The 15,441-nt window shown below is 45.9% G+C and overlaps 1 protein-coding gene across 1 annotated transcript; it reads right to left on the bottom strand.

The window, feature by feature from the left end:
* Nucleotides 1-3,299: 3,299 nt before the first annotated feature.
* On the bottom strand, nt 3,300-7,300 carry khk (ketohexokinase). Its single transcript, XM_088390462.1, is given in 8 exon segments — nt 3,300-3,460; nt 3,529-3,686; nt 3,851-3,939; nt 4,110-4,256; nt 4,325-4,397; nt 6,077-6,211; nt 6,749-6,865; nt 7,017-7,300. Coding segments are annotated over 8 exon segments (999 nt in total). The 5' UTR covers nt 7,193-7,300; the 3' UTR covers nt 3,300-3,356.
* Between the last annotated feature and the right edge of the window lie 8,141 nt (nt 7,301-15,441).

Genomic DNA, 15,441 nt, shown 5'->3' with positions numbered 1-15,441 from the left:
TTTTTTTGTGAATAGGGCACTGGCGATCGGGGCTCTCGGCTCCAGTGCTGCGCTCCACAGCACCGACGTCCGTCTTGTGGACTGAGATCTCCCTTTGTCTGTGCATTTCCGTGTTCTTGCTTGGTTCAGGAATGTCCGTTTGTTTAATGGCCTTGAAGCTCGGGTCATTCATGATTTTCCAAAGGGGGGGGGGGAATCAAACTCCATAACATTGTTTGTAGTTGAATCCGTTCCGCCACTTCTCTTGCAGGCTAAAGGGCAGCCTTTGAACCAAGGGACTTATTCCTCTGGCTGTATCTAGGTACTGAAGGCTTCTGTCTGCCTTGGCTGCTCTTAATTCCATCAAGTGGTCACTGAGCTCATGAAGCTTTGCACAGTCTTTGCTTGTGATTTTTGGGAAATTGTTGATGCGTTGGAAGAGAGCCTCTTCGACTACTTCAGGGCCTCCGTAGCATGCGTCCAGTCTGTCCCATGTCATCTGGAGTCCTCGTTCGGTGTGATTGGCATTGACATCCCTGATACGCTTTGCATGCTCTCCTGACTCTTTCCCGAGCCACTTGACCGGTAAATCCATCTCCTCGCTGGGAGTGAGATTGAGTCCTCTCACTGCGTTTTGAAAGGATGGTCGCCAAGCTCTGTAGCTTGCAGGCTTGTCGTTGAATTGAGTCATACTTGTAGTGACCAGCTCGCGACGGGCGAAATATCTGGCAACGTCGTTGATACCTGATTGGTCGTGCTGGTTGCTTTGGGGTGTGTAGTTGGGCACGGTAGGACGTGATGGACCCCGGTATGTGGGTGTAGCTATATATGTGCCCTGATGGCCCTGTGTATCTCTTGGGATAAGAGATGTGATAGGAGCATGTTGTTGTGGCCAATGAGCTGGTAGTCTGTTCGCCGGTGTATAGGTGAGGTTGGCATCGGCCGGACCATTCTCTGATATTGGCCGTGGACCTGTAAGCTATAAATGTAAAGCTGGCACAGTATCTGCATGTAGATATGTTTCGTCACCTTGCGGGGGAAGATAAGGTGCTGATGCAGACTCTACGTCTAGCCATCTTGCCTCGTCGTGAGAGTGTAGATGTGCCATTGTTGGCACTGTGAATCGCTGTCCAGGCTTGTCTTGAGAAAATACTTGTGATGCCAAGGTTAGCTGAGTACGTAGCTGAACAGGCTCATCCTGGGAGAGTACACGTGGCGGCGCTAGGGGCTCTATGTTAAAGGGAAATGTGCTTTCGGGAGTTTGCAAACATTTTTTAAGGTTGTGTCAAACTTATAATCATATTAATATCTAGTATTGGAGTGCTCGTGTGGATTGGTGGGTGGCGAAGAATGTGCAGGCAAACTGCATGAACTTGTTTTCTTCGAAGTGTTGTGGAATAGGCCCAGATAGGGAGTACCGGACGAGAACACCTCAAGGTCGGTGAGAAACGAGAACAACAGCACGTCTATGTGGCCGGGCTTCGCGGGGAAAACCCAACCGCCTGACCTCAGCAACACCTGGACGGGGAGGAGATGACCATCGACCAATCATCTCACAATATTTTGCATGCTTTAATATTCATATTGTGTTTCTTCAAAACTGGGCAACCCGGAAGAATGTGTCGTCTTTTGGTGGTCACAAAAACGCACGAGCTTTAGTGTGAGGGACCCGGGACCCAGGCCTGTATTAGTGCGCTTTGTCAGGAATAAACAATTGGTAAATTTGGTCTGATTGATCTACTGGTCTTCTCTTTGACAGAACGAACTCGCAAAATTGTTAGGTGCGCCAGTGTGTGGATTAGGACATAGCAATTTATATGTTAAGTGTTGATCGCAATTTGGAGTCAGATCAATAACTAAAATCCGTAACCTAACAATGTATAGCTGGTTAGTGTCATCCTGAGTGAGAAGGTGCGGAGGCGGGTTGGATAATATGTTTAGCGGGTCAGTTTCGGTAGGAGCGTATTCTTCCCGCGCGGCGGTTGAATGCTCCTTGGACTGCTGAGCGACATATTCTCTGGTGGGTTAAAGGGATTCTCATCGAGTTGAAACTTCCTGGTACCTCACTCACTACTTTTGATGCTAGCCGCTGCTTCTAGAGCAGGGGTGTCCAAGTCCAGTCCTCGAGGGCCGCATTCCTCCATGTTTTCCAAGTTTCCCTCGTTAAACACACCTAATTCAATGATCAGGCTCCTGCACAGGTGTGTTTAACGAGGGAAACTTGGAAAACATGGAGGAATGCCGCCCTCGAGGACTGGACTTGGACACCCCTGTTCTAGAGCCTCTGCTTTGGCCTCAGCCGCAGCCACGTTTTTCTCTAATGATAGTTTCTCCATGCGAGCCACTAATTGTGCCTTTTCAATCTCCATGCGTGCCTCTAATTGTGCCTTGTCCATTTTCAGAATAATTTCTTTAACTGTGAAGGAAAGGAGTACTTTTGCTGCCTCGGCTTCGGCGCGGGCTATGGCAGCAGCATTGCCAGAGGACGCTTTTGTAGATCATGATTTGTAAGATCTAGACTTCAGTGACTGTTCTTTTTGTCCATCCATAGTCTGAGTTTGGCGTTTAACTTTGTTACCTTCTGCGATGAAGACGTTGTTTCACTATCCTGCCCTCCAAATATGTTGAATATCCGAAGACAGTAAGCTCAACCATTTTCACTCATCAAGACTCTGAAGGCCAGGTTGAAGGTTGACTCCAGGTTTAATAACAAGGGAAAGGGTGAAACAACGATGCCTTGTATAACACAAAATGTAGGTCGTAGTTTTGCCGAACTGCAGGAGAGAATAGAACAAGCAGCATTCTCTTTCAACACTGTGCTGAAACATGCGCTTACTTCCTGATTCTAGTCACGTGATCTACCCTATCTTAACACTGATCAGACTATAAAGACATGAAAGACATGACAGTTTGCGTGCATGTGTGAGACGCGTCCACAACCACACTGACCCGTTGACCCGTGGCACCCTGCAGGATTTCATCGTGATTGGAGAAAACCTTCACTTCAGCAACAAGTATGCTGTTTTCATAAACAAGGCATAAACTCTGGTCTCAATTCAACCCAACTGGGTTGTTGCTGTTGGAATAATTGGATGGTCAGCCTGACCAAGGGCCTCATAATTTATGAGTTGGGGACCGCTGGTCTAATAGGCCGCTTTTACACTGGTAAATGCTATTGAAATTAGAAAAGCAATAATAACCCCAAAACAAGTAAACTTAACCCTAGCCACGCCAAGAGCATCTCTGGCCATCAGTTTTAGGAAATGAGTCTGATAGCCCTGGCACACGCCAGCCGGGCGAAGCTCAGCACGCTAAGAACATGTTTTGCAGATATTTATTGATCCTTAAGCATGATGGCTCGTCGCCGCCAATCAACGTCACATTTGCGTCAGTAGGTCAGCTATGGCGTCGTAACCATGGAAACCGCACTTGGCACCCGCCACCCTGCAGCCGAAAGTCAGCGCGTCCTGCAGACTGCCACCTGCCCGCACATGACCAGAGTGCCCGTCAGTGGGCACATTCCACCTGCGCTGCGCATTCGCCTGTCACCGTTGGCCAGCTTGTGTATGACGGCGCCGTTGAAGGTATCTCCGGCTCCCAACGTGTCCAGCACGCGCTTGGGCGGGAAGGCGTCGGAATGGAGCAGCGTTCCATCGGCGTCTACGGCGTCCGCGCCTTTCTCGGCCCAAGCGCAGATCAGGACAGCGCTGAAAGACGCCCAAGGCAGAGCGTTACTCACACATTTCCGACACAAAAGAGGAGCCGAACGCAACCGAGGCAGGTCAAACTTGATGGGCCACGACGAACCAACGGCAGCGCCTCTCCGCCTCTTTGGTTCCAAAGGCAAAGGGAGGGGATGGAAAGGACTCACCCAGCTCGGATGCGTCCTCGGAGTCCTTGGAGAGCGCTTTGAGGCGTAGTGAAGCCCAGGTGTCGAGCCACGTCCTTGCTCACGAATACCTGTCGGAAAAGTCAGAGGGTCGCTCGCTCTCACCTGCATGTCACCCAAAAAGCCACAGAGCCTCTTGCAACTTTGTGCTTTGAAGTCTTACAGCACCATTAGAAAACAAAAAATAAAACGACCTCACTCGAAAGCACTAAATGTCGCTGCGGGTAGTTCGGCGGCTGACCACATCGGCGTGCGAGAAGAGCTGATACAGTTCCTCTCGAGGCTTCTCAACCTCTACGGAGACGGTGATCCTGAGACGTCGTGGCAACGCGGCGTTGTGTCGGACCACCGCCGCCATCATCTTCAGCTGCTGCTCGGCGTTGCGCCCCTGCCGCAGGCATGGTGCCAGGTTGCTCTGTCACTCGACTGGAGACGGCCCGCCCGAATAAGGCTCACCTCCCAGTGGATCCACTTGAAGGCGGTCAGGTCCAGCCGGCTGAAGTCGTCCGACGTCACGTCTCAGATGTTGCTGCACAAATTGCATGGTCACATGATTCTTTGCCTTGGCGGACACCTGCCTCGATGTTTCCCGTTTCCTCGCAGACTTGAGTCCGCCGTGTTTGATCATTTCAAAACCCCCGGCAAACTTGCCACTGTTTGCAGGTTTTTGCCTCACATTCTGGTCTGTTGTTTGCGTTTGGATTTTTTTCAAAACGTTCTAGAATTTAAATTGTTGGGGTCTGTTGAGCTATTGTGGCTTGCTTTCATTTTGACAAATGTTCACATCTCAGTTGCTTGTGCCACGTGCGGAATGGGGCAGGGCGACCAAATGCAGCTTGGACCAGGGTTTATTGAACGGAAAAGGGTGGTGGAGGAGAGGATGAGGGGAACAAAAAGGAAAACAGGGAATAACTGGCAAACAGTAACACAGGCAGGAATAAACAGTAAAACAAACAGGTAGGAAAATGGGACTAACAGGAATGGCAACAGGGACATACTAACAGGACGGGCAAACAGGCACGATATGACATGGAGTGACTTAAGTACAAGACAGGTAACAAGGGGCATGTATCAGCGCGCAGATTCAGGTAGACACAGGCAGGGAGGGGCGAGTGCACAAACGCGTGAACGGACACCATAACAAACACGAAAAAACACAGTGGAGCGGAGACGAGACGTGATAACTTGTGGATAAAAAAAAAAAAAAAAAAAAATCCACGTGTGTTTAGCATTCTTAAGATGTATCAGAGGGAAAACAAAACATTATTCCAACGCCAATTTTCAATAACGGGTCGATGTTTGCCCCCAATCCACTGCAGAATTTGAATTTGGTTTTGAATTTGCGCACGGCACGCTTTAGGCCTTTTTTTTCCATGGATGAAGATTTGAAGGGGAAAAAAATAGCATCAGAACCTTTACAATCGGAAGGAGTGGCAACTCGTGGCATCCACGACTCCATCGTGCGATTCGTCGGGAAACATCAAATGAAGACTTTGCTGCCATTGTTTCAACATTAAAATGTGTTTGGTGCAAATCATTTGGAGAAAGGAGGATTTCTGAATGAAAGATGCTGTCAAGGACCCCCACGTAATTAAAAGGCAAATTAGGGCCACCATGAAAGGGAGCTTGCCCACTTTTGCTAAGCTAAGCAAAACTGTCGGTAAAATTGCTCGGCTGGCGCGTGTCGGACTCGTCACAGCATGCAACGTGACCGAGGACTCCAATGAAAAGCAGGCAACGCACCGTGAAGGATGCAAAGTGACATTTGATTGTCGCACGCTCGTCCAAACGCGCCGCGCCAAACTCGACTAGCGTGGCCATCAGAAAGCGCCGGGGGCCGCTTGCCGCCACCTAAAAGCACAATGCACACATGCTGTCCGACGGGACCGCGTTTGGAATGGTTGGGGGCCGCACGGCGCAGACTTGACGTGCCCTTGACATGGTATGGACAACAATCAGCGAGGTCAGAGAGAGAAACCCATGCATTCAAAGCGATTCAGAACGATTAGAGCGGAAACGCGTCGTCGAGCGAGAGTGCACCGCCAAAGTGGGCAAGTGAGCAAGACAAAACCATTGATGGAAATTCATCAAACCAACGGTTAACAAGCAACGGATTTCATCGGGAAGGGCTTGATTAGAAGAGACAGCGGATTGACGCGAGACACCCGCGGCGCTCAGCACGCGCGGAAGCCGCCTGCTCGGTCTTACGTGTCGGCCAGGAGGACGGTGCGAGAACCGCTGGACGGGCAAACCACGCAACAGGCGCTGGGAGTTTGGCCCGTCTGCTGCCACGCCACCCGTGAACTGTCGATGCCCCAACGCGAGAAGTCGTCAACGATGAAACTGACACACACATACACATGCACACGGGCGGGGAATTCAACCATTGCCCACACCTCCAAAATAAAAACGGCGGAAACCTAGCCGCCCATACGGCGCCCATGTACTGCAAGCTGGGCGCTCCGCACCGCAGTCCTGAAACCTGAGACACGCGCGCAAGAGAGCACTCACTCGCTAAAAAGCGCACAAACTTGTTCATGTGCAGGATGGTGCAACTTCCTGTGGCAGCGTTGAAGATGACGAGCGAGCATGGCGTGACGCCGCCGGCCCGCTCGCGCGGCTGATGCACCTCTGAAAATCCTCCAAAATAAAACTACAAACAGAAAACTGCTTCATGCCTTCACTGTCCTCAAAAAGAAATCACCTGGTTGGTGTGCGCACGTTTGTGTTTGTCTTACCTTGTCAGGTCAACGTTCTGGCACTCAGTATGCGTGTTTGTTTGTATGGTTAGTACATGGTCAAAGGTTCCAGCACGCAGTGTGAAAGTGAGTGTGTGCATATTTGCCCATTTATTTGAATATGCGTGTGCGTGCATGTTACCTGGCCACAGGTCCAGCACAAAGCGATCCCATAAATGCGCACGGCGATCCCAGAAGCGACAAAACTGTGCACGAATTGGATGCATTGCCGCCTCGCTGCCATCGCTGTGACACGCACCTGCCACACGCACGCCCACATTCCCGCTTGACGTTAACAGTTCCATCATCAATAAACAGCCGTTTGTCCATACGCGGGTCATGTCAACATGTGTTGGTGTTGAAATAAACAAAAGCACGATCCTTGGCATGAGCCTTCCTGGCCCGCTCACCTGCTGTCCGAATCTTCTTGGGGAAAAGTGTCCACCACGCTGATGATGTCCAGACAAACGAGGCCGACGCACAGAATCGTCTTAGTTTGATCCTGAATCTTATTGGTTTGGACTTGAATCTTCATGGTTTGGTCAAACATTTTCTTGGTTTGGTCTTGATCTCCGTGACGCTCCATGTCAATCGGCAACCTTTGTCCTGTTTGCTTAAGCACGTCGACGTGATTGTGATTGCAGACCGCAGAGCTCTTTGTCGCAGGTTGCAAGTGAGTTTGTGATGCCTTAGCGCCCCCTTTAAAACGGAGGCCACACGAGCAGTTTGCATGAATGCTTCCCATTGTGTCGCACGAATTTCAATGCACCAAATACATCCCTACGAGCACCGGGCCGCGTCCAGAAGAGCAAAGACTTCTTCTCCAAGCAGTAATAAGACCAAGGCCAGAATCTCCTGCCTGCGCCAATAGATTTCATTTAGATATTTTAAAAAAATAGATTTTTATGTTTTGTTATATATATATATATATATATATATATATATATATATATATATGATCGTCGATATATATATATATATATATATATATATATATATATATATATATATATATATATATATATATATATATATATAACAAAACATAAAAATCTATCGACGATCAATTAATTTAGGTCAAGACGCTCATCCCGGTCACGTGACGTTTCACCAGTCGAGCCCGCAAAGCTAGCAAAAATTAGTGAGAATTTATTCTGAAAAATTTAAAAAATGTGGTGATTCTATCCCAATTACATCCGTCGGTGCAGCTGTGTCTCGTGACACCGGTTAATTCAGGTCAAGACGCTCGTCCCGGTCACGTGACGTCACCCCAGTCGATCTAGCGAAGCAAGCAAAAATGAGCAAGAAACAGAGATGTTTGGAAAGCTTCTTCGGAAAGGGAACAAAGCCCAATGAAGAGACGGAAGAAGAAGAGGCTACGACCTACAAAAAGGAAAGCTGTATTTAAAAGAAAATTTCTGGGGTCCTACTTAAAATATCACTGATGCGCCAAGCCCACTCTGCATAATATGTGGCAACAGACTAGCTCACGAGGCTATGAAGCCTTCAAAACTGCTTCGGCACATGGAGACCAAGCATCCTGCATTAAAAACAAACCTTTGGAATCTGCTCTGCCCTCCACATGGAGAGTAAGAACTCATATGTGAGGTTGCTGTTTGTGGACTTCAGCTCTGCCTTCAACACCATTGTGCCGCAGCGACTCATCTGCAAACTCGACGAGCTGGGCCTCAGTACCTCCCTCTGCAACTGGCTACTGGACTTCCTCTGTCAGAGGCCTCAGGTGGTGCGTGTTGGCGACAAAATCTCCGCCAGCATCACGCTGAGCACGGGGGTCCCCCAGGGCTGCGTGCTCAGTCCATTGCTCTTCACCCTGCTGACGCATGACTGCACTGCGACCTACAGCGACAACCGCATAGTGAAGTTTGCTGACGACACGACTCTGGTGGGTCTCATCACGAAGGCCGACGAGACTCGGTACAGGTCGGAAGTTGACCTTCTGACCACGTGGTGCAGGGACAACAACCTCCTGCTGAACGTCAACAAGACCAAGGAAATCGTTGTTGACTTCCGGAAGGGTCACACAAAACACCTGCCGCTGATCATCGACGGTGCTGTGGTGGAGAGGGTGAGCTGCACCAAGTTCCTGGGGGTGCACATCAGTGAGGACCTCTCCTGGTCCGCAAACACCTCGTCACTGGCAAAGAAAGCTCAGCGCCGCCTGTACTTCCTGCGGAAGCTCAGGCGTGCATGTGCTCCTCAGGCAGTCCTGTCTACATTCTACCGTGGCACCATTGAGAGCGTCCTCACCAGTTGCATCGCTGTCTGGGGTGGTAACTGCACTGAACAGAACTTGAAGGCCCTGCAGCGCATAGTGAATACGGCTGGTAAGATTATTGGTGCTTCGCTCCCCTCCCTAAAGGACATTTACACCTCCCATCTCGCCCGCAAGGCAACCTCGATTGCGAGAGATGTGAGTCACCCGGCTCACTCTTTGTTTGACCTTCTGCCCTCTGGGAAGAGGTACAGGAGCCTGCGCTCCCGCACCACTAGACTCGCCAACAGCTTCTTTCTCCAGGCTGTTAGGACCCTGAACTCGCTACCCCCTTCTGCGTAGCATGCGGCACTGTTGCGCTACTTTCTGGAATGTCTGCTGTACGCTCACTTGCTCCTTTTTTTTGCTCCTCTTATCTATTCATCTGTTGTGTTATTTATTCATTATTTATTCAGCACGCTGTTGTTATACTTGTTTACTTGTTTGTCTGTTGTGGGCCATGTCTTGTCACCGTGGGATAGGGGGGAACGAGATTTCGGTTTCTTTGTGTGTCTTTGGCATGTGGAGAAATTGACAATAAAGCTGACTTTGACTTGACTTCATTTATATAAAGGCCGGTCGGCAAAAATGTTTCTGGCACGTAACCAGTCCGTGGCGCAAAAAGGTTGGGGACCACTGTTTTAGACGTCTACGAGATAGACGCCTACTCGACGTTTATTTGACGTCTATATGTAAAAGTTTTTTAGACGTCTATGGGATAGAGGTCTATTAGACGTCTATATGTGAAAGATTTTTAGACGTTTATTGCGTAGATCAGGGGTCTCAAACTCAATTTACCTAGGGGCCGCTGGAGGTAGAGTCTGGGTGAGGCTGGGCCGCATCAAGTATTCCACAAAAAAAGGCTTTAAGTATTCAAAACAAAAGGTCAACTGAACCAATCAATCTTAACAAGTCAGAACATGCAGAACATGCAGAACATGAACAGTTCTTCAGAACATAGGCTTCATTTACTTCCTCCTAATCCTTGCTGCCAGAGACTTGGCAGCGCTTCCTCTCACACAGCTGAGCTACATTTGGCTTGAGGGAGGAGGCAACTGAGACCCTCAGTATGGCTTTAAGGTGCTCATCATTAAGTCTGGACCTGAACTTTGACTTATTGAAGGTCATTGTGGAGAAGAGCCTTTCACACAGATAGGTGCTGTCAAAAAGGCACATGGTCCGCTTGAACATTCTGGAAAGCTTAGGGAAGGTGGGGGGCGGTTTTCTCAAAAATTGTCCAAGCTCCACTGTTTTTCCACTCACCTCCCTGAACTTGGCTTTGAGGTCAGTTTCTGAATCTGAAAAAAATTTGAAAAGTGGCTCTGTGTGTCTTGAAGTCTGAAAACCTCTGATCAAATTCTTCCTGTAGCTTTCCAATGGTATCAGTATACTTCTCATCACTGAATGTTGTGCCTGAATTCATGAGTGCCTTGCATGCTGGGAAATGGCAGAGGTTTGTCTGGAAAAGCTGGGCTTTCCATCACACAAGTTTTTAGAGAATACTCTGACATTGTCATATGCAGCACTGACAAGCTGGTCCTGACCTTGTAACGTCTTGTTCAGTACATTCAGCTCCTGTGTGACGTCAACAAGAAAAGCTAAGTCCATTAGACATTTAGGATCATTTAGCACAGGAACAGTCATCCCATCCTTATCCATGAAGGCTTTCACTTCTGCTTTTAACTCAAAAAAACCTCTTCAAGACCTTCCCCCTTCTGAGCCAACGTACCTCGCTGAAGTAGAGCACGTCCTCGTATTCTGACTCTATTTCCGCCAAAAAGTCGCGGAACTGCCGATGCTTTAAAGCCCTGGATCTGTTGATGATTTTCACAACGTCAGACATCACATTGTCAAACCTCATGATCTTGCTGCAAAGGGCCTGCTGGTGGATAATGCAGTGCAGAGCAATGGCATCTTCCACACCCTCCGCTTCCAGTTTCCTTTGAACAAGCGCCACAAGTCCATTTTTCCTCCCTGTCATTGACGGCGCTCCGTCGGTAGTTATTCCAGCCAAACGCTTCCATTGTAAGCCGGCATCCTCAATGGAATCACACAGCTGGCGGAATATCTCCTGGGCAGTGGTCTGGCCATGCATTGCAATCACTGAGAGCAACTCCTCCGTAACTTCAAAATTGTTATCAAAGCCACGGACATATATTGCGAGCTGCGCCATGTTAGTGACGTCTGTGCTCTCATCAAGAGCAAGTGAGTATGAATGGAAATGTTTAGCTTTCTCACGCAGTTGATCATAAATGTTGCCTGACATGTCAGAAATGCGCTCTGCCACTGTGTTGGCTGAAAAGCTGATGTTACTAAACTGAGCCTTTTTTTCTAGGCAGACTATACTTGCAGCCTGTAACATGCACTGTTTGATGAACTCGCTGTCTTTGAATGGATTCCCTGCTTTAGCAATCATCTCACTCACCACGTAGCTAGCTTTGATAGCCGCTTCACTCTCTTTGCTTGCTTTTTTTGAAAAAATCTTGTTGCCTCAGTAGACATGTTTTAAGTTTGGCGACCCGGTCCTCTCGCTCATCTCCCAGGTATTTTCCATACTCCTCAGCATGTTTAGTTGAGTAATGACGTCTGATGTTATACTCCTTGTGCACCGCAACTTTATCCATGCATATTAGACACGTTGGGATGCCCCTGTGCTCAACCAAAAAATATTCCGTCTCCCACTTCTCCTGAAATTGTCTGTGCTCATCGCCAATTTTTCTCTTCACAGCAGGTTTTGAAAAAGACATGACTGGGGCTGACAAAAACCGTATAGCACTAGGTGACAAGATATATTTTCCCTCCACTTGTTCATCCAAACATATTAAAGTGACCAGTTGTTAATTTGCGCTGTTGTCACGAGCCTGAGCTACAGGAGCCCAAAGGTGTTAAAAAACATATAAAACCCCCAGATGCATGTGAGAAAAAATGCGCGGGCCGCACTAACACAAAGATTTGATTTCAGGCAGGGGGCCACAAAACATTGTCCTGAGGGCCGCAATTGGCCCGCGGGCCGCAGGTTTGAGACCCCTGGCGTAGATGTTCGAATGATGGCTAATAGCTATTAGCGTGATTAGCGCTAATCGCGCTAAGACCCTGTCAGCCATAAAATTGGTCTATGTATAGACCTAAAATGGACGTCTAAATTAAAAACATCAAATATGATCATATTTAGAAAATTTAAAGTCTCAACCAGCTGTAAGTTGTATTAATAATGTACAGAAGCTGTTTGACTTTGTTTATAACAACCATATTGATCTGTACATGTGAAGTGGTTATTTCTGTAACCTGATATATACGTCTATTTTAGGTTATTTTATAGACCTAAAATAGACGTCTAAATTAGGTCTATGTGTAGACCTAAAATAGATGTCTAAATTAGGTCTATATATAGGCCTAAAATAGACGACAAATTCAAATCCATTAAATATGAAATATTAAACCATAAACCAGCTGTAGGTTGTATAAATAATGAACAGAGGTTGCATTGCTTTGTTTTAAATGACCATTGATCCGGGTGAAGTGTGGTTATTTCTGTAACCTGATCGACGTCTATATCAAGTTTACGTGTAGACCTAATTTAGACGTCTATATTAGGTCTACACATAGACCTAATTTAGGCATCTATTTTAGGTCTATAGAGTGACCTAAAATAGACATCTATTTTAGGTCTACACTGACCTAAAATAGACGACAAAATTAAATCCATCAAATATGAAATATCAAGCCCAAAACCATTCTGTAAGTTGTTTACATAATGTACAGAGGTTGTGATGGTTCATGTGTGCTCATGTGTATGATGTGGCTCTTTGCGGTAACAGTAAAAAATGTGGCTCTTAATCCCTGACTGGTTGGCCACCCTTGTTGTATTGCTTTGTTTTAAACAACCAATGATCTGTGTGAAGTCTGGTTATTTCTGTAACCTGATATAGAAGTCTATATTAGGTTATTCCATAGACCTTATATCAGCCATGTCCAAAGTCCGGCCTGCGGGCCAAATCCGGCCCATGGTCAGATTTCAGCAGCTTCGGTCTTATAATGTATTATTTATTGCCCGCCTGCACTGTCAAACTGAATAAAAAAACAAAATCATGAAACTTGAAATTGTAATTTCTCCTACCCAAAAGGTGGCAGCATCACCCCTCTCCGCTCATTTCTGCCTTGCCGATTGCAAAGAAAACGAGGAAAGTTGACATTGAAGGCCACAGTCACTTTCAAGAGAAATGGGAATTACAATATTTCACTGAAAATCAAGGCAATTGTGTTTGTCTAATTTCTAAATGGACTAATCATGCTAACATACAACAAGCTAACAGGGAGTGACCGCGCTGATAAAGTGAAGCAGCTCCAAGCTGAACTGGCATCACAACAGCGATTCTTCACGCGGGGCTGTGAGTCAAAAGTAATTATTACTAAAGCAAGCTACGAAGTGGCCATGTTAATACTGTTGATGTTATGAACCTGTAGACGTGACACAAACTATTACTTTCTGAAAGATATCATAAATGACAGGAGCAAAATTCACTTGTTTTAAGTTTTAATAATAACAGATAACTTTGCATTACTTCTAATTTCCGTTTAAAATGTTCATGAGGCATGTAAATTTAAGGTATTTCATACAGTTTGTTCAGATATGAATGAAAGGCAGAATTATGTTTTTAGAGTTGTTGACATCTGCCTGAGTGACTTATATTTGGTTATTTTGTCATTTGAAAAATAAAGACAATTGTGACAATGAAATTTGTTTTATAACAGTGTGTATTTACATGAAATTTTTATTGTTAAAAATGTCCGAAAAAGCTATTGGCCCTTGGGCCCCTTCACTTTATCAAATCTGGCCCTCCTTGCAAAAAGTTTGGACACCCCTGCCTTATATAGATACCAAAATTAAATCCATCAAATATTGAACATCAAACCAGCTGTAATTTGTTTGTTTTTTGCCACTCACACACATTTACACCATCAAATGTTGTAATCGAACTCACGGTGTTGGCACACAAGACAACCAAGTGAACCCCTGCCATCAGCCACTCCCAACCAGCTTTAATTTGTATGAACAATGTAGAACGTTGTGTTGCTTCGTTCGAAAACTTCCGCTAGTTGCTTTTAGTTGTACTGAAGAAATGGGGTAGAAATACAAAAAGTCCTGCCTAGCTACAAAAACAGATATGCTTAAACCTCATTGAATAAAGTACATAAGCAGACAAGTATATTCACATATTAAATCAATAAAAGAAACATTTTAAGCATATAATTATACCTACACCCTAAATCAATAAAGAATACATAACTCGACATTTTTGATGGGTGATAATGATAAAGGTTTTTATAACTTTAGATAGGTGATAATGATAAAGGTTTTTATAACTTTATGATCTGGTGTGTATTTCTGAGCACTTTGAAATAAATGTTTTTTGATATATTGCCTGAATAGTGTTGGATTTTGTCCACAATTTAGGGAATGCGTTATCTGCGCCTCACGGCAAAAGCCATTGCCAATCACCTGTTATCCAATTTACTCACTGCGTGCTCGTTTGATTTCTTCAGATTTAGGAAAATGCTAAGACACTGAAGCACAAATTAGACTTACACAGGTTGGTTGAGTTCAATCACAATTCTTGTTCAGAAAGTTCTGCCTTCAGGAAAGTACAATACAGCGCTGGGCCTTTCAAGAGCAGAAAGTCTCCATTCAGAAAAGGCAATGTTCAAGGTTCTTTGATCAGCTTATATTCAGTAGCACATTGTGGGCCGAGATTGATGGGTGATGAGTCTTTGGGGTGGGGCAAGTTCGCCATGGGAGCGGGTGCTGGTTATGGGCGATTCGGTGTGTGTGGGGGCTGTTGTTTTCCATCCCGCCTTTCGGCCTTGGTGATCATCTTTGGCCGAGTCTTTGGCTGGCTCCCTCTGGCACCTGCTGGTTTTATCTCCACGTGACCTTCCTGTGAACATTCTTCTCCAATCTTGGACATACACTGTCGTACCTCATTCTTTCAATTTTGTCATTTTGTACGAAATTATGTTAGCTTTTGGCTGTGACATCATTAATCTATTGCTGTTCTTTTGATACTTTGCTTATTCTTAGTTTAACCATGCTTCCAACCGTATCTTTTCTTTGTCAGGCAAAATATTTCCCTCTGTGCAGAGCGTTCAGTAGTAATCAAAAACTGGCGTCTAGCATTAGTCAAAACACAAGATACAATCAAGTACTGAACAGTCAAGACGACTCTGGCCGTGTCCATGATTTAGAGAAAAAACATCAGGCATGCATTACACAGTTCCTAAAGGGTCATTAAGCTATTTAGGCAATATATCAAAAGTCATTTGTTATTTCGAAGTGCTCAGAAATATATATCAGATCATAAAGTTATAAAAACCTTTCTCATCACCACTTATCAAAAATGTCTAGTTATGTCTTCTTTATTGATTTGGTGTGTAGGTATAATTATATGCTTAAAATGTTTATTTTATTTATTTAATATGTGAATATACTTGTCTGCTTATGTACTTTATTCAATGAGGTTTGAGCACATCTGTTTTTGTAGCTAGGCAGGACTTTTTGTATTTTG

Source organism: Syngnathus floridae, chromosome 11, assembly GCF_059516105.1.
Source record: "Syngnathus floridae isolate MCC-2025c chromosome 11, RoL_Sflo_1.0, whole genome shotgun sequence".
Classification (NCBI taxonomy): Eukaryota; Metazoa; Chordata; class Actinopteri; order Syngnathiformes; family Syngnathidae; genus Syngnathus; species Syngnathus floridae.
This window is presented reverse-complemented; position numbering and strand designations above follow the sequence as displayed.